This window comes from Bactrocera latifrons, unplaced genomic scaffold (assembly GCF_001853355.1).
Source record: "Bactrocera latifrons isolate USDA-ARS-PBARC rearing strain unplaced genomic scaffold, ASM185335v1 scaffold_22, whole genome shotgun sequence".
In the NCBI taxonomy this organism is placed as follows: Eukaryota; Metazoa; Arthropoda; class Insecta; order Diptera; family Tephritidae; genus Bactrocera; species Bactrocera latifrons.
Window position 1 is genome coordinate 2128926 of NW_017535741.1, and position 26046 is coordinate 2154971.

Here is a 26046-nt window from a genome sequence, read left to right on the forward strand (position 1 = left end):
CGGTTTTCATAATTGGGTTGAATGCTTTTTATTACACTTTAGTCAAAATTGACCATATTTATATCTAAAAGTCGTTTTTCTTGGTAATATAATAATTTTGTTCTATATTATATTACATCATATGCATTTTATGTTATATCATTTTATATTATTTCATTTATTTAATTTATAATTTGAACTTATATAAGAGGTATTTCTATATTTCCGAGAGTTTTTTGTTCTCTTTTATCGCCTTTCGTTTTTCATTCAATTTAATCTCTATATTTAAGTTATTTTTCTTTTGTTTAAATATAATATGCACTTACAAGCAAAGTGTCTCGAATGTATTTAAATAAAATGCAGTGAAAACCCCCTCATACACAAAATTATGATTTCAAATTGGATATAAATCTTTTTCAGGAATTAAAAAAAATTATTAATTAGTCATTTTTACTGTTATKGAATGACCCCCGTTATCAAACTCTAACTAATTTTTCGAAGTAAAAATCTGTGTGGATTATTATACATGTAATATTACATGTACATACTACTTATCGCACAATCGATTCAATAATTGAATGAAATTTTAAAATATAAAACTCACCTCACTATTTGAATTAGAATGAAGTGCTATAACTCTCTTGATAACTTCAAATCTACATATGTATGTGGTTTCATTCGTACTTCCAAGATTACAACTGACCTAATAGAAAATTCAAATAATAACTGTAAACAAACTAAAAAGAGAATATCAAAAAGAAATGATTACACGAAATATTTTTATTATATCAACTTTACATTTTTATTAATTTGCATTACAAACTTAAGAAGACAAAAAACGGAAAAGGCTTATGTAGTAGAAAAAATTTACTATTAATTTTTATTATTAAAAGTTGTAACATTACTGCTATTAACTACAACGACACGAAAAGTATACGTTTGGTGTCTATTTATAGTATACAACGTGTTTAAGAATATCTTTATATAGAGTTACATCCGTAGAAAAACTTAAGGTGTAATTAATAAAAAAACAATATTTTTATATAATTAAAAAATAACAATAATTTACCCTTAACAGTTGCTGCACCTACATAAATACATTGCATTTCAGATATACTATGTAAATTTTAAATTAATTAACAAAAATCAAGTAAGAATTCTTTATATTTTTAATGAATATTATAGTTGAAAGTTTCATTGCCCTTTTTATCCTGTTTAATAAATTAATAAAGCAAACAATAGTGTTTTAGCCACTGAACACCTTAATAATAAAAATTTAATTTTCTTCTCGTTAATTACACTTAATTAATTAGGCTTTCTAAAGCTAAGACAATTAACTAGGTTTTTACGTCTATTATTTTTATTTTACAACAATATTGGGTAAATTACATGCTATATGTATTTATTGGACTAATATCTCACAATCAAATTATCCTCTTTCGTATTTTTTTAATTACAGAAAAAGAAAAAAAAACATTTCAAATAACAAACAATTTTTTTTGACTTCAAATCAATATATATGAAATGGAAACAAAAATAAAGTTAGATTTCATCTTCTTATACGTAGTATCTAGTGCATTAGTATCTGACTGCATTTCAGGAAGTAATTTTACACTAATGGACAACATTTTGCAAGATGACCCAGGGACAAGCTTTAAACTTATTAAATGAAAATGCCTTTTATGTATATTTTAATTCTAAATAAAAATATTAAAATCATAACCGATTAGTAACCACAACTGTGCATTATGTATATTTTTCCTACTCTAATCATCCAGTGAAAATTTTCTATTTTATAAATGAAAAAAAAAATAAAAATATTGGAAACAAAATCAATCACATATTCAAAATTTGAACAACATAAACATTTTTTTGGAATTAGAAAATTAGTAATTATATGTATATGTATGAGTTTTTGAAGCGTATTTATGGGTACACGTTTTTTTTATAAAAGAACGTTGTTCATAAAATGCTTATCTTCCTTTATAATTTTTGGCTATTTTTCTTCTACCGTCTCCTATGCCAACGTAACTATTGCCTATTATTTGCATTGTACAAAGTACAATTTTCAATTACTTCATCTACAATTTGTATACTTTTGCGATATAATAGAATTATTTTGATATATCACTGCATTCTTTGTTTGAAACTTTATGCTTGTTTATAAGTTTGTAGCAGATTTGTAGTATAATTTTATAAATTCAATTGAAATTTAAATTTAAATTTTTTTCGAAAAATTAATATTTTTAGTTGGTGCGGTGCAAAATAGTCAGTGTAAATATTTTTATAACAAAATCGTTTACCGTTTCCCCTTAATTTAATATGCTTATTGGATTAAACTTGACTGTTTTACAGTTCGAAATATTTAAAACTTTAAACATTACTTTCCATAGTGTTTTATAAGAATTATGTACTTAAACATAACGCTTAATAATTAATTAATTTCCTCAACTTTCACTTGAAAAAATGTAATTATTTTTGAAAGATTTGTATAATATAGTATATACACAGATGCGTCCTTAAATTTTAACACTTCTTTACTAAGTAATTAATGTCGTTTCACCCAATATAATTCTTTTACATTTTATTTTTGTTTTATGTTCTTCTTTCTAATTACACCTTTTATTATATTATATTTAATCTGGCCATTCCACCTCAATCAGGCTTCCACTAATAGCAATTTTTCCTTTTCCACCGTAAATTTGTTTGCAATACGCGCTATGTTTTTAGTATCTACAGTTAATTTTTGTTATTATTGAACTGATGACAACAGGATTTAATTTCTTTTCGGTAATTTTCATATATGTATGTAGATACGTTATATCCAATAAGACGTATCAGCTTGTAATTCGATTATGCATATTTGTGGTTCTTAACAAGTTTTTTTATTGGTCTCGAGGTCCTAATAAGGTTTTGTATTGGTATCTTTCATGAAACGAAATATGAAAAATCCTATATTCATGCAAAATTCTATTTTATATTTACGTAATTGTATGCATATACATATATTTAACACATCTTCAATTTTTTTAGCTATTTTGATATATTTGTAACAGTATTATGTAAATAAATGCTAAGATTCTATTGCACCTAGGTACATGTTTCTCTTTTTGCCTCCAATGTTTATAATTGAAAAAAAATGTTTGTTAACACAAGAAAATAATGAAAATTTCATGGTTGCTATATACATATTATTAAATATAATATTACTTCATATATTTTTTCGTTCATGTCAATATGCAGTTATTTTTATTGTTGAGTTGTTGACGGCCGTTATTAGTAGTGTACATTGAATTCCAGACTTTTTATGGTCACCTTGTAGAATTGTTGCCAAAGAAATCTTCTGCAATTAAAATATGCCGAAAATTGTAATACGAAGATTTATTTTCATTATTCCCTACTTAATAATTTATGAATATATTATGAAGTTTTAGATTACGAATCAAATAGTCTGCCAAAGATGATTTATATACGTTGTTAAGTTAATAATATTATTCAAAACTCAATTCTTAAATTTCTATTATGATTAATGAACTTTTAGATTAAAAATCAAATTATTATTCAGCTCTGCCAAAGATAAGTTAATAATATTATTCAATAAGTTTTTATTTCAAAATATAAGCATGCACTTCTTCTGCACCCATTCTATATCAATAATGTAGTTTGTCACTCATTATACATTTTCTGTTTTTAAACCTGATAACTATGAATTCTCTGAATAATTATGTTTGGTTACTTACGTGCATCGAAGCTAAAGTTCATGGAAGGATCTGGTGTATTAAGCAGTGCATTTTGGCTAACACCAGTTCCTATTGACCCCGATTGATGTTGTTGCATGCTAAGCGAATTTGTACTATTTAAACCTCCAGAATTGCTACCACTCATTGGTCCCTGTTGAGCACTGCTCAAGGGACTTTGCGGGGTGGAAGTTATTCGCAGACCGCCAGGACCGCCATTTCCTCCGCCGCCACCTGGCACTCCGTTTCCACCAGAAGAAGCACCAGCTCCCCCAGCGGCAGCAGCCTGTTGTTGAGCACGTACGCTTACTACGTTCCGCAATTCCTGTTTTACAAAATCAGAAGAGTTTGCTGCATTACCTGCTGAAAAAAACAAACAAAGTAAAAAATAGACATTTGACAAAATAAATTAAAAATGTATAAACATTATTTTTTACTCTAATTATTTACATTTAGTATATTGTTATTCTGATATGTATACATGATACATTATGATTTGTATGTATGAATAAAAAAATAATCCCATTTAATACATAACGATGCATACATATCACATACTCAACAACACAAATGTGTAAAAAAAGGAACGTTTAATCTAATGTTGTTTTACCATCGATTGGCGCTCAAAATAAAATTATGTTATTTACAATACGAGAATCCAGTTCGAATTCGATTTCTGCAACTTTATTTAAACTATGACTATGATAAAATTATTACATATAAAATAATAATTCTTATAAAATAAATATAAAATTGAATTATTTTTAGAAATGGAAAGGCATACCAGCTGGTTTATCTCTCAATAATTCACAAGAAGAATGTACTCCAAAAATTATCGATTACCGATTTCCCATTTCAACCAACTTGGCCTAATTACTTTTAATTTCATATGTACATCAAATATATTAATATTTTAAAAAATAAAGCAAATAAATAAACCAAATAAGCAATATATAGTTTCATTTTAAAATTTTACAATTTTATTGAAAGTTGTAAGGAACTAACGATTTTGATCTGTGCAGATAATTAAAGAAATGCATAACGTATTTTTTAATATATTCACGTAAGCCATTAGCTAACGGGCAGAATGTAAAAATTATCAGATAGAACAATGTAGGAAGTAAGGAAGTTTGTGCAATTTATTTTAGTAATTATAACTAGCATACAAAGCATTTATGTACATACATCATGAGTATATACAATAAAAGGGTGAGCTCAACAACGGTGGGTACTAATCAAAAATTTTCATATCAAAGTAACAATTTGACAAATACACCATATTTTTTAAATAAATAAATTATTCAGAGCACATTTGCATGTTTCGCATATCGAGTTATTATAATATGTAAAAAATTAAATGTTGGCAAATAATTTCATTATACTAACAATTTCGGCTATTTTTTAGTCACATAGAGGCATTAATATGATTAATACAGAACGATTTCAATACAAATATTTTATTTTATTTTATAAACTCCAGAACACCAATTTGATTTAAATAATAAAACTTGTTTGGAAAAAAATCTAATTTTTTAGATCGACAAAATTTATATATAGTAGATCAGTATTCTTTATGAAAAAAATGTTTATGGTCTTCCTTTTTACATTATCGGCCAGATAATAAACATAAAGATCGAACATAAGTTTAACATCTATATACATAAAGTGTATATATTTGTATTAGATACAAATGTAGGGAATTCACATATGGTACAAATTATATATATTACTTTATATTCCAAGTTGGTAAACGCTTACCGGCCTGAGTGCGACCATAAAATTCGTTTTGTGTTTGTTGTGGGGTCGCATGAGCAGCATGCTGCATATTATTGTACATCATGCCACCAAAGCCAACAATACCGACACTCCCGCCGACGCCGACACCGCCATTTACGCCGAGGCTTGTGGCGGCGCCATTGCCGCTTGTACCTAAAATATTTTCGTGATTTACATTCGCAATGAAAGGGCGTGGAGAGCCTGTTTTGGGTTAATACGAGATTTGCATTTTAAGTTCAAAACTATATTTACTGGACGTATTCAGAAATATTTCTAATAGTAAAACTTTTCTAATAACATAGATTTATAAATTATAATAAATAAATGTGGAGGACTAAAATCGGTTCAGTACTCTCCTTTGCGGTTACTGTTTATTGAGTAACTAATATAATAAAGCAAATACGAATAAATAGTCGCTTTGTATATTTTTTGTGTATTTTTTTAATTTAAAACATATATTTGAAACATACATATCCTCCAGGTTTAAAATTTTAAAGAATACCTCTTTTTGCAAAATTAGATTTCATCATTCAATATATAATATATCACATTTAAGGTAATACGAATATTTCGATAACATACAATTTATGTAGTTCGATCAGCCTTAGCGTTTATTTACTAGCAACCAGTATTTTTTTATCCAAAATTTAATTGTCAAATTTTTGATTTATTCGTCTACTAAGTTTTTTTTTATATCTTTCAGGGATCGTTTTAGTGCGCAATTTTCGAAAAATCGTTTTTATTTGTTGCTTTATAAGATTAGTGGAGAACATTGCGACTCCAATTTTTAAACGCGTTTTTCTCAGAATGGTGTATTTCAAAACGGTTTCCACTCTCAAAGGAAAAGTTTTGAAGATATCTAGTTTCAATTTGGAAAGAACATTTTTAATTTATTTATAAAAAAACCGGACCGATTAGTTAATTTCAACATTAAAAATCGCGAAAATCAGTGATTTGCCTAATGGTCACATTGAGATGATCACTTAAGTTAGATACCAATTGTTGCTTCGCCATGCGTAAAGCAGTTATTAATTCGGCAACAACAGAAATTTTTCCATCAAACAATTATTTTTCATTAACACAATTTCTAATTTCTTTTTAGTTGTTTATTACAAATCTTACAGACATTAAAAAAAATTAATATTTTTAGTTCTAATGTTAAGTGTAAAAATTAAAAAAAGTGTTAAAATAAAATTTTGTTAAAATCTAAATTAATGTTTTTAAGTAATTGGGAATTGTTTTTAAGTCGCTGAATTAAATTTTAATGGTAATAGAAAAGGAAAGGTTGAAATTGATGTCTTGTATCTTCGTCATTTGATAAAAATCTTTTTAAGTACTTATTTGTAGTTTTCACACTAGGGAATATTGAAAAACACAACTTTGAAACGAAAAATACACCACGCATTGAGTGGTATGGTTAATAAATCTTTAAATTGATACACATAATATTCTCAAATGAATTAGCCAAGCGCCCTATATAGATTTGCGCCTACAATTTCTGTGTTATTTCAAAACTTATAATATTACAAAAAATATCAGAGAAGTAAAGGCTAAATTTAGAAATAGACTTTGAAAAAAAAAAAAATTTTGTTAAAAGCATCAGAGTTTGCAAATGTGCTTATTGAGTAAAGGGTAATAAAAAAAAACAAACAGTTGGTAAGGCGACCTCGTTCTCACTTTCGATGTGGCGTAGGTGGCATTTACGGTCTATTGATCAAATCGATAAAACTTAAATTTTATTTTTAATATTTAATTATAAATGTTACCATATTCATTTCATAAATGCATAGGCCCATTAGTTTTTAGCAATTTTATTAATGAATTATAGTTAAAAAATTTAAAAGTTGGTGCGTATTTGTATATCATATTATCACCTAAATAAACCACAATGTATCTGTATTTCTCAATATAATTGAAGCGAGACCAGTACAAGTCGAGTTTAAGTTCAAATATCTCAAAGCATGGCAAGCGAGAAGACAGAGCGGAGAAAAAAAATTGAATTGTGAAAAATGAGCAAATGATCGTCGATGATCATTGATTCCCATACCCACGACAACTATGTACATAAATATACACATATACTATATTACCGCCGAAATGTATAAATCGTCGCTACATTAACAAAAATCATTGAATCGACAATTTTGCGACAATGTCGGCTATGTTGGCAGTTCTTTATTTTTTGCAGGGCTTTGTTTTGAAGTAATGCATTTTCAATTGGACTACATTTTCATGCCGTCAAATTTAGATAAAATGAGCTAAATCGAGGAATGTGCTTGAACATATAGAAGAAATTATAATTGTACAGAAATTGTATAATTTAATGTCAGATATAGAACATAATATGACACAAATGAAAAAACAATTTTTGAGTTCTTTAACACTCTGCTTTCATATTCCACTGCATTGAAAAACATGTATTTTCTAAATAAAACGTAGTGTCATATGTATGTTACACGCCACGGCGTCATAAAAAGTTGAAAGTATTAACTAATTAAAAAAAAAATGTTGTGATATATAAAATTATTCGACAATAGAAAAAAATCATTATTTTGTAAAACTTGGAAATTAGTTTGCGGTGCTCATATTCTCTAGAAGTGGTCTATAGACACCACGTTAAAAAGTTTGAGTATGAATGCGTGAATATGCTCGACCGGCAATACATCGACCCTCGCTGCTTTGTAGTCCTTCAGACGGGTAATTGCTATTCGATTTCATGGTCTGTCAATGGAGCGTCTGAACGTCTGCACATCATCAATTGGGGAATCAGGTTCACTATCTCCTGGCTTTATGCTTTCACTGACATTCAGCAAGCTGGAGAAGTGTACCCTTCATAATTTTAATATACTCTGGACATGCGTCACTAGATCACCTCAGGGGGTTCTACAAGAGGAGTGAGTCATGTGTTGAAGTTCATGCAAATTAGGAAAATTCTTTGAGTGCCATTCATTTGGGAGTGGCCAGAAAGTATTATCTTACATATGGCTCACGATTTCCGTACTTAGACCAAGTATACTCTGAGTAGCCAAAGATCATCCGTTTGAAGGCGGGCTAAAGTGAGAAAGTGAACCATCCCTCCCTAGGGTTGTGTTCTGGATTTAAGACCCTCCACATAAAAAACCCCCAAGAGGAAATAACAGCCTCGGACGAGAAACCCCCTTTTTGATTATGACAGCTTAATTTACAATTAATAATTAAGTATGCATTCGATTTTGTTATGTGATGAATTGTGTGCAGGATTTATTATTGTGTTCAGTTTAATAAATTTAAATATTTATTGTAAGCATTAGAGTGGTTTTCACATATTTAATAGACAGAGACACAAGTGAACAAAATGTGAATCTATCTATGAGACCAACAATATCGTGATCACTTCCGTGCCGACTGATATACACAGATAAGCTTGAAAACTTGATGTCCCGTTAATTCCAATGCGGACAAATTTAATGAAACTTTTATATTTTGACAATTTGTCCGTACTGAATAATATATTTAAATTTAAATAACATATTTTTCAGTCAGAATGTCTAAGATTTTATAAAAAACAATTAAATGGACAATTTACAAAGAAGAATGAATATATTTGTGTTCGAAATCGAAAATAGTCTTACTAAAAAGCGCACGAGGAAACAAAATATTTCAGAGACTTATTTTCACATTTTCAAACTCAATGAATTTAACGTTATTCAATTGAATAATATACAAGTACTTTTGTACAGAAGTCTAAGTAATATAATTATTATTGTTTACTTACTAACACTAAATTAAATGTGAATTAGAATGCTTCTCAAATCTTTTTTCAATATATACATATTAAAGAGCTTTACACATCCTTTCTTAGAGTACAACTCTGACATCATTATGAGAGATACATAAAAAAATCAAATGGACGGACATTCAGTACCAATATCAAAACTTTATAAATATGTTGGAGCTAAAGATGTTTCCACCTTACTAGCCTACAAAGTTTTGACCTCATTCTTTAGTAGTTAGTTTTACAAACAAAAAAAAAAAAAACGTTATCAGAAACAAAATTATTACACAAAGAATATTCAGAAGCAAATGGAAGGATGCAGAAATTATAAAGTATTTTGCTTCTGGCATAACAACTTTCACCAGATAAACAGTATTGGTTAAAAACAATCTGTCAATTAGAAACCTACAAACCTACGTTAGATAACGGACATTCTCTATGTTATTACTCTTTGATGTAAATATTAATAATATAACAATTTTTAATTACTATAAATGTTTTCACATACCAGGTAAATGTTGGGTAGTTTGCGGAACGCTACTCTGGCGTTGCATTCGTTGCATTTGTTGTTGCTGGAATACGTTTGAGCTGGGTCCACCATATGGTGACTGTGGAGATGGAGAATTTGAGGTACCACCACTAAAACCACCAGATTCAGCACCTTGAAAAGAATTTTGCCGCTGCAGACCGACATTAGTTCCGATATTATTTGTAACTGCATTGCCAGATACACCTCCTCCGTTTGGAGAGTTGAGACTTCGCCGCTGATTTTGATACGGACGTGTTGTATAAGGACTAACACCCTGCTAAAGGAAATACAAAAAAATAAAAAAATGTATTCAAAGGTAAATTTTATTCACTAACTTGTAACTGCGCGCTTAACATAGGATTATGTTGTTGTAATGAATGACCGCGTTGAGTTGTCACATTTCCACTTAATTGTACGCTTGGCGTACTAACATTACCACTTGCATTCCATTGTTGTGATGAAGGCATGCCTGAAGGTGATTGTACACCACCTGCTCCTCCACCAAAAGGCGGTTGGCGTGGTGATAGCTGCGGAGTGACATTAGCGTTTACTGCTTGGGCAGCCTGAAACGCCATCTGTTGTTGTTGCTGAGCATTCACTTGTTGTTGCTGCTGTGAAATATGCTGTTGATGATGGGGCGATAGACGTTGTCCGCTTTGTGAATATTGCGGTGCATAACCTACAAGGTACAGTGTGATAAAATACATGTGACGCTAAAATCAAAAATTAAATGCTGGTAACTAACCTGCATTCGTTTGTGGACTAAATTGTGCATTACGTTGCCCTGGACTTAACTGTTGTTGTTGAAGTAAATTCTGTGCAAAATTCGGACTCAGTTGCGAATCGGGCGGCAAGTTGGTACGAGACAAGGCGACATTTGGCGCTACTGTGTTATTTAAAAGCGAACCAATGTTATTGATGTTCGGATTTAGGCCTATACGATAGTATAATTAAATATAAAATACATGTAATTATTCTTTTTACGCACATAACTGATCTGTACGCGCTGTTGCACTCTCTGGAACCAAAAGCTGTTGCTTTTGTTGTTGCTGAAGAAGACGCTCTTTCTGTTGTTGTTGTTGTTGCTGCTGTTGACGAATTCGATACTGCTGGTGCGCTGGCAAAACAGAGCCTCCAGGTGTCGTAACAGTATTCATTGGGCCCCTGTTACGCGACGCCGAATACATAGGTGGGGGTCGTTGGAAGCTTTGATTGGCGTTGACACGTAATACCTCCAACATTTGTTGTACCTGAGTTGACTGTTGATTGCCTCCAATTGCAGCCTGCTGCCTTTGCAACATCTGCAGATGATGCTGGAGCTGTAGCTGTTGTTGTTGCTGAGTTAAACTCCCTCCACTACCACTCCCCATTATGTTGCCTGGATAGGCTGGCGGTTTCGGTTGTTGTTGATGATGTTGCTGCTGTTGCAGTTGAGATGTCTCGACCATCAATGAATTTTGAATAGCGTTGATAGCCATGCGTTCATTAATCTCTTGCTGCGTTAATCCAGCCAAGGCAGTGGGAGTAGGTGCTGATACAAATGGCCCATCGTCTGAAACGTAGTCCATAACGCTATCCAAAATCTTAGATAATTCTGAATCGCCATCAGCGCCGCTAGGAGCGGCTAATTGGGAGTTTGCTTGTGACGTCACAATTGACGCAGTGACGTTGGCTGTCCCTGAGGTAGCTGTGGTGTTATGTGAAGATACTCCGAAGGCGTCCGATGAAGCAAAGTTTATTTGCGGTTGAGATAGTTGTGTTGGCTGCTGATGTGAAGAACGTTGAATGTTACCTAAACATTGTTGTTGTTGTTGCTGTTGTTGTAGGTGGAGTTGTTGCTGATGTTGCTGCTGATGCAGCGTGAGGTAGGCATCGGAAAATTGTTTGCGCATACTATTGCTCCGTACACCGGCTCCGGCAGAACTGCCTCCTGCACTAATTGATGAGGTCGTCGTCATTGTGCCGCTTTTTGGAGGCATGCCAACTAGACTATTCGGCGCTGAAACACTCATAACACCGAGTGTCGAGTTGACACGGCTTGCTGAAGGTGCTATGTCAGGTATAGTTTTGACTTGAGGCGGTACAGTGACTATAGGATTCTTTGGCGGATTTTCTAATAGCGAGGCAAGCATTTTATTGCTCTCACGTAACTTGGATGGGCGGTCACTTTCACGTTTTGCTAATATGCCATCATCCGGTTCATTGAGTGAACGCTTGCGAGTTGTAGGATCACCCTGGTACTTTAAACTTTTTAGTAAATCCTCTTGCGACATGTCCTTGGAGTGATGTTGCCCGTGGCTATGACCGTGTGAATGACTATAGTGACCATCGTCCTTTTGTAGTTGACGCATCAATTCACTTTGTCGACCAAGCGAAGGCCCTTTTCCCTCATCATCCTCCGATTTTTCGTTAAGCAGCTGTATTAAATATATTCAGAAAAAAAAATCTGTATATTCCAATTCAAGTACATGAGTGTACTCAAACATTTGTGCTGATAGAATATGGCAGATAAGTGAATGGTTTAAAGGGATGGTGGGGCCTTACTTACCGACAGTAACATGGGATTGCTGGAGTTCGAAGATTTTGGTAATGCACCACCACCAAATAGGCGCGCATTCGATATACCAGTAGCGCCCATTTTGAACATTCCGGACGAACCCCTGTTGCTACCGCCGGCACCTCCACCATCCTTATCTTCATCGGGATTGAGTAGACTCTGATTGTAAAACTTTTGGGAGATCAAAAATATCGCATAAATAATACCTCCTTGCAAACTACATATTATCTTATGAGCAAAGACAATTTATGTATATAACTCTAAACTCACCTTATGGCGCAGGCTAAGATGATCTTTATCACCATCGGCCGGGTTCATTCCTGAGGTCATTGAATGCGATTTATTTGTCAATAAATGTCGTAAACGCTCTGATTCCGGTTGGGGTGGATTCGGCTGTGCAGATAGTTGAGTCATGTTAGCAACAGTGGTAAGTAATGGCGGACCACCATTTGGTAAACTTGCAGGGCCGCTCAACGAACCACTGGAACCACTTTGAGGTCCAGAATTATTGCCACTTATGCTGTTAGTGCTGTTTATGCTAGCGTTCATGTGGTCTTTATCATTATTTTTATCACCTGTTTCGAATGCCGGAAAACCAAAACCAAAAGGCCCTCCACTAACCCCGGGACCAGCAGATGACGGCTGACTTGCATTTGACTGAGGAGAAGGCAAGCTCGCAGCTGAGTGTGACGACAGTTGATATGGTGTCGATGGTGAAGCACATACTGCCGGACTGAAACCATGTCCCGCTGACGGTGGACGCGGAGTGCTTACTGGGGTAGTAACAGAAGCGCGAGAGTTTGGACGTGAATCCGTCCAACCAGTGGCGTCCATTTCAAAACTGGAATGTGCCAAGTCAAAATCAAAGGGGTCGGAACTATAGAAAATCGTTGCTTCGGGTCCAGCAGGCGATGCAGTAAACGAGTTCACCAGATTGGAATTATTCGAAGTCGATGCCGATGTTGACACAGCAGGATTGTTACGTTGTGTACCACTCCCTGTACCATTGATAACAGCTGAAGTCATCAGTGGTCCACCCACATTAGTAGTTTGCGTGGTGAGTGGTGGCATACCACCACCTCCAACTAGTCCTCCTAACATATGCACACCGCTACTTACACTTGCTAAAGCTGAGGCCGACGAAGAAGAGCATGACGAATTGTTATTAACAAGTGAGTCCAAGGGCAGAGAAAGGGGCGAAACTAACGATGGACTAGGAGACATTGTTGACAAACTGCTAGATGGCATCATACTACTGTTCCCGATACCTCCAATGTTCAATCCACTTATACCTCCTCCGCCTATATCGTTATCCGTGTTAAGTAATGTTTGCAGAGACATAATATAATCGCCCTCAGTTTGCGACTGATTTAAAAAAAGTCGTGAATTCGCCTTAACATGGACATAAACGTCGGGTGCGCCAAGACGTAATCTAAATGGACGCGACATCACATTCGCAATGGGAGGATGAATGAGTGTTGCAGGCGTTCCACCAGGTGAGTGTGATGATGGAGAGTTCATCAAATGGACTGATGCAGCTGACTCTTGAACCTCGCGTAAGTGTGATTTCAGAGCATTTAAGTCTTGCGGATGACAAAGATCCTGCAAAAGGCGTCCCAACCAACTACTCAAATGTTGACGATAGGGTTCACGAAGTGCGGTTACATCCAAATTGAGTATCTTGCCGTGTACGTCGAGTTTAAAGGTTAAATGCTCTATGGCCTGCGGTTGTATCTGCTGTATGGCCGGTTCATCTTCGGGACGGGTAATCAAACACAATATGGAGGACGTTGTATCACCATCGTCTAAAATGTATGTAATTAGCAAATGAAAAACTTAAACAACTAACATCCTACCTTTCATCGGTGTTGCTAGCAGCATAACTTCCTCATATTTTTCGGGGTTTATGTGTTGTCCGACAGTTTTCTGATCCAAAGCATCGTTTTGGTGCATCATAGATGTTTGAGTAGCCGAACGCAAATCTTTCACTAGCATTCGGACTTTAGCTGCTATATTTCTTTTAGCTTTAACACTTCCTGGACCTAACGAAGCTGTTGAATGTTGCGAATTTGTACCACTATTCGCATCTTCCAAATCATTCCAGCCACTTTGGCTACCGCCACCACATGCAATGTCACCAGTTGCAATTCCGCTAACCCCATACGGCATATTATTTATAATTGGATCTAATTTCGCATGATCGGCGGAGTGTAGGTACTGATATAGTGGTTTACGAAACAGTTCATGTTTGTCATAGCCGATTAGTTCTCGTATATTCTGCGTACACGACTCGATTATCCCGTCTGCAGTGACTTGTAAAAGCACCCAATCGACTGAAGAGAGGTAATGTTCCAACGCCTCAAAATATGCAGATATTTCGGGCACCTGACCGTTAAGCAGCGATGGCTCCGGCAATGGGGGTTCGGTCGATGAAACGTCACCTTGTTGTACTGGATGGATAGAGCAATTGTCAGTTGCACAACGTAAACAACGTGTAGATGCTGTATTATTTCGATTATCGTTGTTTTTAGAAGTTGAGCTGCTATTGTTGTTATTAGGTGTCGCCGAATTGAGAGCTTGAGAAGCATTAGTCGACGTTGAGGAAGAAATATCACGGCTTTGGCCCTTGTCACAAAACTCACGATACTGAAAAAATAGAAATAGTTATAAGCCAATGACGAGACAGGAATTTTCTGTGGAATGTATTGTATTAATCTAACTGGACTTTGAGAAAATATGTGTAATTAAAGGACATTAAATTAATAAAAATTATATAAATAAATAATGTTTACGGTTAAAATCGTTTAAAGTGAATCCACATATGCATTCTTCTCATACGTACATACATATGTACAAGGATCTCAAAATGTTTATATATGTTATTTGACTATTTATGGAGTAAGTATAAATCAAATTGTACATTTCTTATGTGCTAAATCATACAAAAATTTGACATTCCTTCTGAAGAACAACCACTGTTGGAAAAAACTACGATTTTAGACTTTGTCTGGGCCACGAGTCACACACACACACTTAACCAACTCGACTATGAAAAACTTGTTACTATTTGCAAAGTACAAAATAGTTAAGTTTAATTCCAGTTATAGAAACCTTTGGTTGTAAATTAAAATAAAATAAATATGTATTATGCCTTCATAGAATCTTTATAATTATTTTTGTTTAGCTACTCTTTGGGCCAATATATGCAAATAGTTTCTTTTCTACTATATTTGCCGCTGCAACCTCTCAACGATTTCGAACCTCTACAACGAATGAATTAAAATTTTATAGTATGCAAGAAAAAGAGAAAAGCGCACATTGTGAAAACGAAAAATATTGCACCGATCAACGCAATCATAACAAAAACAAATAAAGAATCAGCATGTACACAAGAACAAACGAAACGAAATAAGAGAAGATTTAAAACATTATAACGTTAGGGAGTGCGAATGGTAAACTAAGGCAAAGTGAGATCTACCTCATGAAGCTCCACTACCAAACAAAAAAACCTCAAAAATTAAACCCACATAAGAGATATCTTTGCAAAAACAACTGTTGAAGCAACGAACAATCGCAAACTGAGAACGATGAAATACATTCAATGCTGACGATACAACACAATGATGGCGACAACTTTGACAATGAGTCGACGTATACACGAAGCGAAGGTAATTAAAGTGTATATATTACGTCAAATATATGTATCCATGTACATACTATACATGTGTAGATATGTACATACATATATGTACGTATATGTGATTATCGAGGAAACTATAACTACAAATAGGAAGATAATGAAACAGGCATAATGAGTAATACTATATGTTACTTATTTTTTGAAACTGCGATATTTTAAAGAGCAACCGCATTTCAACTTTTAACAACTGAATAATTGATATCAAGCAAATATTAGTATCACTCGTCTAATAATAAAACCTTAAAAACATTATTATTTTATTTACACAATATCACCCAAGTCGTCAGGGATTTTTAATTTTCTTCGAACCCACTTTTTATTTAGTAAAAACAACAATAAAAATTATGTAATGATGTCATATGCAGCCATATGAGCTTGAATATATATAATTTCTCATATTAACTTGCACAACCAGAGCAATGACGATTATGGTGCTTAGGTAGCCGGCATCTCATAGTAAGAGTATATGGATGAAACAATAGAGCTTTTTGGATAAAGCTTGCGGGAGCCGGTATCCGTTCAACTGAAAGGCGAAAGAGGAATTGCAGAACTGTGTAAATTTAACTTATGCCCACATATACATAAATATTTATAAAATTGATAATCCCTTGAGGATATTTAAGTAAATTAATATGATATCGAATGATATACAAACAAAATACTATCAAAAACATGCAATCTTAATAAAAAAAACCGCACTCATCATTTAGAGCAAAAACACCAACGATATTCTAATGAACACGAAAATTTAGTTAAAGTATGTAATACACAATAATATTGCCAAAAGAAGAAACGCTAACAAAAATAAACACCTTTGCACCTCTAAACACTCAAAACAAGCCCAGCGGAATAAACATACATGTACGTACACATGTACATACATATATAGTTCGTTGATCTGCTCATTTTGTTGTTATTTGATTGGAAAAAGTCTTTTTAAGTTTCCTTTATTGTATTCTTCACCTATTATATTTTGCAATGTTGTTACAAACTTTTTGACAAAGAGGATGAGAGAATAAATACAGCACATGTTCAGAAGAATAAAAAAAATATATGTAGAGAAATATTGAGATAAGTATAAATCAGTGGTGGTGTACCTCACTGAAACAAATGAATGCGAGCAACAAAATAAGCTATATATAAGTATGTGTTAAATCATACTTATGCAAGAATATACGACGTTCACCAACATTGTTTATTATGGGTATATTTATCCCTTAGAAATACAATACACTTGTGTGACTTTTCTTAAGAGGACATTCATGATTGCGAGAGTACAGCGCCTTTTAAAATAGCTTTTTTTAATAAAAAAAATAATAATTTATAGTATTTTGTTATTTAAATTCAAGCGATGTGTTTTTGATGCAGACAAAAAAAGATGTTTTACACAAATAACTGGTTAATATTATACTATAGTTCATTTTTAATATGCCATAATCTGTATTTCTTTTCCATTGTATTTAGTATTTTCTACAATTTCATCATGAAAAGATAGAAGCAAGAGTTTACATATTGTTCAAGTACCAATAAGACAAAGAACCGATCGAAATAATAAAAATATTGCTACTCTTCAGGCAAGTATGGTTTTCTCCGATGAGACTCACCACCAAAAATATCGGTCAATGTGTGTGATATATAATTCAAATTCAGGAATAATATTTTCCTGACAATGGTATGTCTATGTGTCAAAAAGGGGTTGAATCGTGTCAATACTTCACTTACTTCCCGTATACCTAACCTAACACATCGATTTTCAAACTTGCTAGTGAATTTATACCGCATATGTATATCGGCCAGCATGTGAGTTATCTCTATGTTAATGAGAGAACGTGTTTTACTGAAACAGTGTATCTTTGTGCCCAAAATGAATAATTGGGCGAAAACRTACTCCATATGATTGGCAGGTTAATAGAAGGAAGTTTTAGTTTTAAAATAGATAAAATGTGGTCAATACTACCCTCAGGGTATGTGTATAATATATATAGTATAATATTATTATATATTCATATATAGAGTTGAACATGCATAACACAAACTCTTGAATTGGTAATAGAAGTCAAATTTCATACAAATTTCCTTCCATAACTCGAAGTTTTTTTTGTGGATTATGGTGATTCGAGTTAAGGAAGTTCAACTATGTACATAAGAATATAATTACTAGGATTCCGATCCTCTGGTTGACGGTTTACCCTTTAAGGTATTTCCCTGGTTTTGATTATTGCACGTTGCAAGAGTATAAAATGTTCGGTGCCCCCGAACTTAGTTTTTCCTTATTTGTTTACATATAAGTTTTTAATAATATGTACATATCTTCTAATTATATAATTTTAGATAAYTATATTTATTTATGTTCATATATTACATTATAGTGGGGACAGGAAATTTTCGCAATTTTCGCCAAAAAAATTATTTATAATTATTTACATGTTTCTTTGGTGAAGTTAACCAAAGTTAACAAGTGGAATATAACTCGATCAATATAATTTGAACAAATAAGGAAAGGCTAGTTTCGAGTGCAACCGAACATTTTATACTTTTGAAACTTGCAAGAATCAAAGGCAGGGAAATAATTTAAGATGTTCGAAAATCCTGATATTAGTTACATAGGGGCTATGCCAATTTTTCGTTCAAATTTATCAATTTTGGGCACAAACATAYACTTTTATGAGCAAAACGCGCTCTCTTATTTTCGTAACTCACAAATTGACCGGTATTCATATGCGGTTCAAAGTCACCCGGAAGTTCGAATATCCATGTATTAAGTATATGGGGGTTAAAGGAACCAATTTTTGACATACAAACATACCATTATAAGATAATGATTATCCCTTAATCTCAGTATATATGTATATCACACATTGACAGAGATTTTCGACCAAAGGTCAGCTATACGTATCGCAGTCTAAATGTTCGGTACCCAGGGGCTTGAACAGTTTTTATTGAATTTAAAAAATTTTTGGTCATAAGGTGGCACATACTAACGGCATTATTTGTGCAAAGTTTTATCCCGTTAGATTAATTGCTTCTTCATTTGTGTACTGGAGTGCTTTCACTTGGAAATTAAAGGTGTGTATATGGGAAGTAGGCGTGGTTGTTATGGAGTTATCCTTCGTTTACATCCATTTTCACACTGTCGGTAGAAGTTCTTATTCTTATTTCTACTCAGCTAATTTGGTTSCTGTAACAAGTGGTTAAGGAGATATACTTGCCATTAAACTTGTTAGAGGACGGGACCACGCCCACTTTTTTAAAAATAATTTCCCACAGGTACCCCATGCTATTGCGATACTCTGTACCAAATTACAGCTTTATATCTTAACTTAGTGCTTAGTTATGGCATTTTATATGTTTTCGGTTAATGGCGATTTGTAGGCGTGGCAGTGGTTCGATAAGACTCAACTACGAACCAAGTTTCAAATAAGGTATCTCAATTTTTACTCAAGTTACAGCTTGCACTGACGGACGGACAGAAAGACATTTCAACTTTTCTCGTCATTTTGATCATTTATATTTATGTAAACATCTATATATATCTATATTATCTATCTCGATTTGTTTTAGGTGATACGTACAACCATTAGGTGAGCAAAACTATAATACTCTGTAGCAAATGGTTGCAAGAGTATAAAAAAGTAATGCTGTAAACATACCGACCTTTAATTGAACGTGAAAGCTTTTGTTGCACATTCTCGGGAACTTATCTTTACTCATCACCATCTCGTCTACAAATTTCAAGTTGTCACAATAAATGTGTCCTGTATGAACGAGCCTTGAGCTGACACCTTGTAAGTTTGTATGACTACCACCATAGAATATTTCCTTGCTCGAATCAACCCCATTCTCTTTCAAAACATTTTTAATTAACATCAACATTTTGAATTCATTCAAAAATTTAAAATATTTGCTTATTTCTTACTACCACCTCATGTCATTTTGCCAACTGATTTATGGTCGATGATTTCCGAATAACGTTATTTGAAGAAAATATATAATTRAAGACTCCATTTGGCCCACTTATACATAAGTATAAGCTTAGTATTTACATATGTACATACATACACACAATTATACGCATTAAAATGGTATTTGAAAATTCACTTACCGTTTTTACTACTTGGTTCAATATTGCTGCCTTGTCTGGTTTCGTTGAGGCTGTATCACCGCGTTTGTTGAGTTGTAAAAACTCGGACAATTGCTCGATATAATTATTTTCCAGTTCGCGACGCCTTTTCTCGTTATTACATTTATTAATCTGTGATTGTGGCTAGATTATTTCATAGCAATAAGTTAGTTATATAAAACATTTATATTTTATAGTTTTTAAATATATAATTATATAGATATAATATTTTATTAGCTTTTATATATTTCAAAATTTTAAATGTTAGAAAAATAAAATGTATACTACAATTACTTTTCTCTGTACTATTTTTTGTGTGTTATAAAACTAAATAATATAATTGGGTGAATAGATAAATTTGGAATAACGTAAACAAAGCTGGCTGATACCATATCGATGGTAAAACTTAATGTCTCTGTCTATGGGAGCGTGCAGGGTTATGATCCGATTTCATTAATTTCCATTTTCTTATAGAATTTATCTTGAGAGAATTTTGTTATTTTGGCTTAAATGGTTTAGGAGACATGTACATTAATCCTAGAGCCTATCCAARCCTATTCTTTCTAAAAATTTTAACCTACAGATAGGGGGCACACCATTGCGATCCTGTTTTACCATTCTATATCTTAATTTAGTTCTTAGTTATTTAAAGATTTTTTTAATGTCGTTTTGTGGGCCGATTACGCCCATCTATGAACTCATTCTTACTTATTCGCCAAGGAACTTACTTATATACATATATCAAGTTTCATTACGATATCTTAATTTTTACTCAAGTAACGGCTTGCATGGACCCGGATTTCAACTAGTCTCGTCATTCGTCATATATATATAGTATGAATTACCCCATATCTAACTCAATCCGCTTTAGGTGATACAAACACCCATTAGTTGAACAAAACTATTATTCTCTGTAGCAACCTGTTGCAAGAGTTGACAACATGGGTGCCGGATTACTAAAGTTCACCAACAAGACTAACCGTGAAATGGCTTTACAAAAGTGTTTGAAGCTGTTTATTTGATATCCCCGAAGGAGTTTCCACGTCATTTCGTGACAATTGACGATACATGGATTTGAAAAAAGTCACTCGATAGGCAGAAAATTGAATCGAATGACCTTATCGCCACCACAGAGGAATTTTTCATGGAACTCAAAACAAAGTATTTCTCTGATAGGTTAAATAAATGAAAGCCTCGCTGGGTGAAATATATCGAACTAAAATTTTGTTTCAATAATTGTGTTGTTCTTTTGTAGGCTAAGTACTTATAGAGCAGTTCGAATAATTTACATTTTTCTTGAAAAAGTATTTTTAACGCATTGCTGAAAATAATTTGAAATAAGAAAATTACTTACCAAATTGGCTTTCGGATCAGTTTTTCTTCTAATTTTTCGAGTCGGCGTCGCTGGGTTGTTTGAGATTGGCGAAGCCACCGCATTCATGGTGATTGAATTTTGCAGTGCGGCGGCTAAACTTACAGTTGCTGTAGCCTTCTGYCGCAGTATTAAATTAAAATTGTTGCTATTTTTATGGTGGTTATTATTAACTAAAGAGTTGTTATTGTTGTTTTGGTTGTTCTGTTTGTTATGTAGCAATAAGCCGTTTTGTTGTTGCAATTGTAGTTGTTGTTGCTGCAATGGAAGTGTTAGACTTCTAACGCTGGTATTGCCGGTGTTATTTGCGTTCTTATTGACGTTGTTTACTTGATAATTTGTAATTGTTTTTTGAGCCGGAATATTATTGCTACTGCCACCAGCTGATATTGGGCTTGATAACAGTACACCAGCAAAAGCTCCAGTTCCACCGGTACTCGTTCCAGTAAGGGACGCACACGTCGGTATTGAGGGTACCAAACCCACACCTAAAGACGTTACTACACTACCAATGCTGGCTGGTGAAACAGTAACAGCGGCTGTAGCGGCGGCTGGCGATGAGAGAGGCACCTTGTATATAAGACTGGAAGTGGTTGATGTTGTTGCTGTTGCTTTTGCCGTTGATGTTGGTGAAAAGCCGAAAGAAGTGGTCGGTTGAATGGCAGTTGTAGTTGGACTACTTTGGTTCTTGAAGAACACAATATTCGAGCTAATATTGTTGTCAATATTAAGAGGGATAGCCGTGTTTGATGAACTTTTTGTGACTGCTGATAACGATGAGATGTCTCTACTATTTGCAATGATACTAGTAATATTGTTGTTGCTATTATTTGTGTTTGGTGCCCACGAATCTGGTAAATCACATGGGCCAAGCCTATAAGAGGGAGAAAAATAGATATATTTACTTAGGTGATTCAATAAGTAACTTATTAGCAAAGAAATAACGTTACAAAATATAGCTAAAACCTTTGATGATATGGTTTACTGTGTCAGATATACATAAATATCTAAGAGGTGGGCGGAAAAGATCTTAGGATAACACGAAACTTGTTTTTTTTTTTTTTAATTGGATTTTATTATTCAATATAGTTATCTTCGAGGATTATACAACGATTACTGCTGTCAACTTTTCACACAATAACGAAAAAATTTCATTAGTATTATGTGATTCGATAGTAAAAAGTAGTGATTTGCCCCCAGCAATAATATGATAAGTTCACTAATTGACATGTGTTTGAAAGTTGTCTTTTGTATTTTATATTGTACATATTTTCGACATAAAGAAAAATACAATAATAAATATATATAAACGTTTTCGTTTCTAAACGGTATAAGAGTATAATATAGTTTTGTTCACCTAACGGTTATACGTTTCACCAAAAACTAGTCGAGTAAAATTTAGATTTCCAAAGTAAACAAGACTTTTTGAATATAGCGAACCATTCGAACCAGTGAGAATTTAATGACATTTCATTGATTGGAAGTGAAGTTATGCGTTTTAAGTGTCAGTATGTTTGTGTTATCGGTGCGAAAATGAGTTTTGAACAAAGAGCCAACATAAAATTTTGTTTTAAAATTGGTAAAACTTTTACCTAAACGTTAGTAGCAGAGTGCACGAATGGTTTTAAAATTGGTAAAACTTTTACCTAAACGTTAGTAGCAGAGTGCACGAATGGTTTCAACCGTTTTCATAAATTCCATAAAAACTGTGGGTGAATTCATCAAAAATCAGCTAAAATCATCATAGAAATTCATGGAAATGGAACACTCGGGCTTACGAAAGATGTGTTCCCCGCATTCACCTAATGTGGCACCGTGCGACTTATTCCTTTTCGGAAAAATGCATTTGCCCGTGAAAGGAAAGCTTTATGCAGACGTAGAGGCATACTGGCGGTCATACCGSCCAACGAGCTAACTCGTTCGACATGATTTTGGACCGTGCAAATAGCTGTATTGAAGCAGAAGGAGACTATTTTGAATAAAATAAATTGATTTTGCCGAAAAACCCATTTGTTCTTTTTTTTTAAGTCCTATTTACTTTGGAAAGCACCTTGTATGTAKGTAAATGATCAGGAGATGAGACGAATTGAAATCCAAGTGAATGTATGTCAGTCCGTCCGTGCAAACGGTAAATTGAGTAATACTTGTGATAGCTCGTTAAACCTGGCAAACATGTTCCTTGGCGGAATTCGTAGATGGGCGTAATCGGACAATTACCACGCCCTTAAATCGTCATTAACCGAAAATCTATAATTAAGCTATAGAACTGTAATTTAGTACAGGAGTACAGGTGCTTGCAGTAGAAAAGAGCACCTATGTATGTCATAGTGCGAAAACGCGCTAAATCAAACTGCAGCCACACCTACTATATATATATATATATATATGTATATGTGTATATATATGTGTATATATATATATATATATATATATATATGGATTCCGATTCTCTAGCTCACGCTTTACACCTTGAGATATTTTCCTCTCAAGAGTATAAAATGTTCGTTTGCACCCGAACTTAKWCCTTCTTACTTGTTTTACTGGAGTTTATTCAATACTTAAAAGGCCCAAGCATTTTCTATCGCAATGACATATTAAATGGTGGCGGTGATGGCCAATATATTAGTAGAGTATGGTTTTCTTGCTTTCATTGTGTACAGAGTCTGTTCCTATATTTCCTATCATTGTATTCTTGAAGTGGTTATTTTCACCGTAAAATATTTCAGCTGGCTTGACCATTGTTATGCAATTTTATCATTCTAAAGTCAATATGTTGCAAGAGCATACAAATTGTTCTTATTAACTTATATTACAATTAAAACATAGATTAATTTAGTTATTACATATATATACATATATATATATCATGATTATTATGCTCAACACTTGGTTGAAAAAGTCGAGTCATGTCTGAGAGGTGTTTCATGTCCACTATCCGATTTTTAAACGATTCCAATTAAGCACCGTTTCATATTTTACAGGTAATGTAAAATATAGATATAGCTATATAATTGTATATATATCTCAATAGGAACAAAACTATTATAGTCTGTAGCAATATATTTCGAGAATAACAGGTTTGTAAGGAAAGTAATAGGATTGACTTTCTTCCCCCGCGACTGTGTTTCGGAGCGTGYGCGCACCGACTAAATTCGGTAAAAGGCGTTTCACCTGCGTTCATTAGACCGATGGTACCCTATTAAATATGTTTAACAATGTGCAACATAAAACAAAGTAAACAGTAAACGGTAAGACCACGAAATATTTCTTGATCATTTTTCTTAAGGTATGTATAAATTGGGATATCAATGAGTTTACTACTACTACTTATCATACACACCATGTTAACTGACAATGATTGAAAGTGGTCAGTTCTGTTGCTGATATTTTTTTTTTTTTTTAATTCTAGAGGACGCTTATAAAAATTAAATTATTTAGCATAAATATCAAGAGGAAAATATAATAATTATTGTTTTCTCACGGAACTGAATAGATCCGGAACATTTTTTATAATATATACATACATGTTATAACTAAACAAAATTCAGAAAGCAACTTATCGCCAAAGTAAATAATATAAGCATTGGCATTTTTAACTTAAATTAATATATGTACGTACACGTAGGTACCGCATATGCATATTTATGTAAACACAAATGTTATACGAAACGATGCCAGTAGGTCAGAGTCGACTGAAATAACAAAACCGTCAACGGCATTGTCTATAACTACAAAAATTACTTCTCTATGTTGAGCGTACAGCTATGCAATTGAAAAAGTATCAATAGTACTTATAATAGAACATAGAACTAACTACTACTAAAGGGAAATATATACATATGTAAATTAATTATAAATCAACTCTAATATGATTTTATCTAAGATATGCTAATAAAACTATTAATAAACAAAATTACTTTAGTTCGCTAGCTGATTCTTTTGCACAAAGCCACCAATTTTGATTATTTCGAAACATTCGAAATAGTATTTTTCCAGGATAGCCTTCAACACATTCTTCGATTCAGGCTTTATCTCCGCAAATGTGTTAAAAAGACGTTGACGCATTGTTTAGTTTTCTAAATATCCATAAGTCGCACGGAACCAATACGGTGGTTGCGGAACGATATCAGCGGACTCCGCTCCTTTGGCATAAAAAAGTCACGAGAACCGTCTAGGTTTGATTTTTTCTTATTGGTAAAACAATCCCAAACGTRTGAGCAATGCAATGAATCAAATCCAAAAAGCAAAATAATTTGTGTTACTTATCTGTCATGTGAGCTCTACAGGAATAGTCTCAAAGCTTTATTTAAAAAAAAAGTATCTTTTAAATTAAATATTACTGTATATCCACACCATAATATTTAAAAAAAATTACTAATAATTCTGACAAATATGTATGTATTCATTAAATAGAGCAGAGCGCAGTTTTAGCCCTGTTTGAGGATGCGATTTAGAATAGCATCCCCCGATTTCGGGGTTAAAATGGGTATGTAGGGATAGAGGAGGTACTCCAGATCAAGAA

The 26046-nt window shown here is 33.2% G+C and overlaps 1 protein-coding gene across 8 annotated transcripts in view; it reads right to left on the bottom strand.

Annotated features, from left to right (window-relative positions):
* Positions 1 to 1978: 1978 nt before the first annotated feature.
* LOC108968554 (nuclear receptor coactivator 2) overlaps positions 1979 to 26046 on the bottom strand; it is a 55809-nt gene continuing 31741 nt past the window's right edge. For 4 of the 8 annotated variants that reach the window (XM_018932666.1, XM_018932665.1, XM_018932664.1 and 1 more), the window contains 11 exons: positions 21507 to 22398; positions 20135 to 20296; positions 14189 to 14978; positions 12603 to 14137; positions 12324 to 12503; positions 10764 to 12192; positions 10521 to 10709; positions 10111 to 10454; positions 9755 to 10052; positions 3720 to 4079; positions 1979 to 3322 (listed from right to left, as the gene is read on the bottom strand). In XM_018932666.1, coding sequence (XP_018788211.1) covers positions 3291 to 3322; positions 3720 to 4079; positions 9755 to 10052; positions 10111 to 10454; positions 10521 to 10709; positions 10764 to 12192; positions 12324 to 12503; positions 12603 to 14137; positions 14189 to 14978; positions 20135 to 20296; positions 21507 to 22398 — 6211 coding nt within the window. In that variant the 3' untranslated portion in view covers positions 1979 to 3290. The remainder of the gene's footprint in view (positions 3323 to 3719; positions 4080 to 9754; positions 10053 to 10110; positions 10455 to 10520; positions 10710 to 10763; positions 12193 to 12323; positions 12504 to 12602; positions 14138 to 14188; positions 14979 to 20134; positions 20297 to 21506; positions 22399 to 26046) is intronic. The other 4 variants (XM_018932668.1, XM_018932667.1, XM_018932670.1 and 1 more) reach the window with 4 other exon arrangements.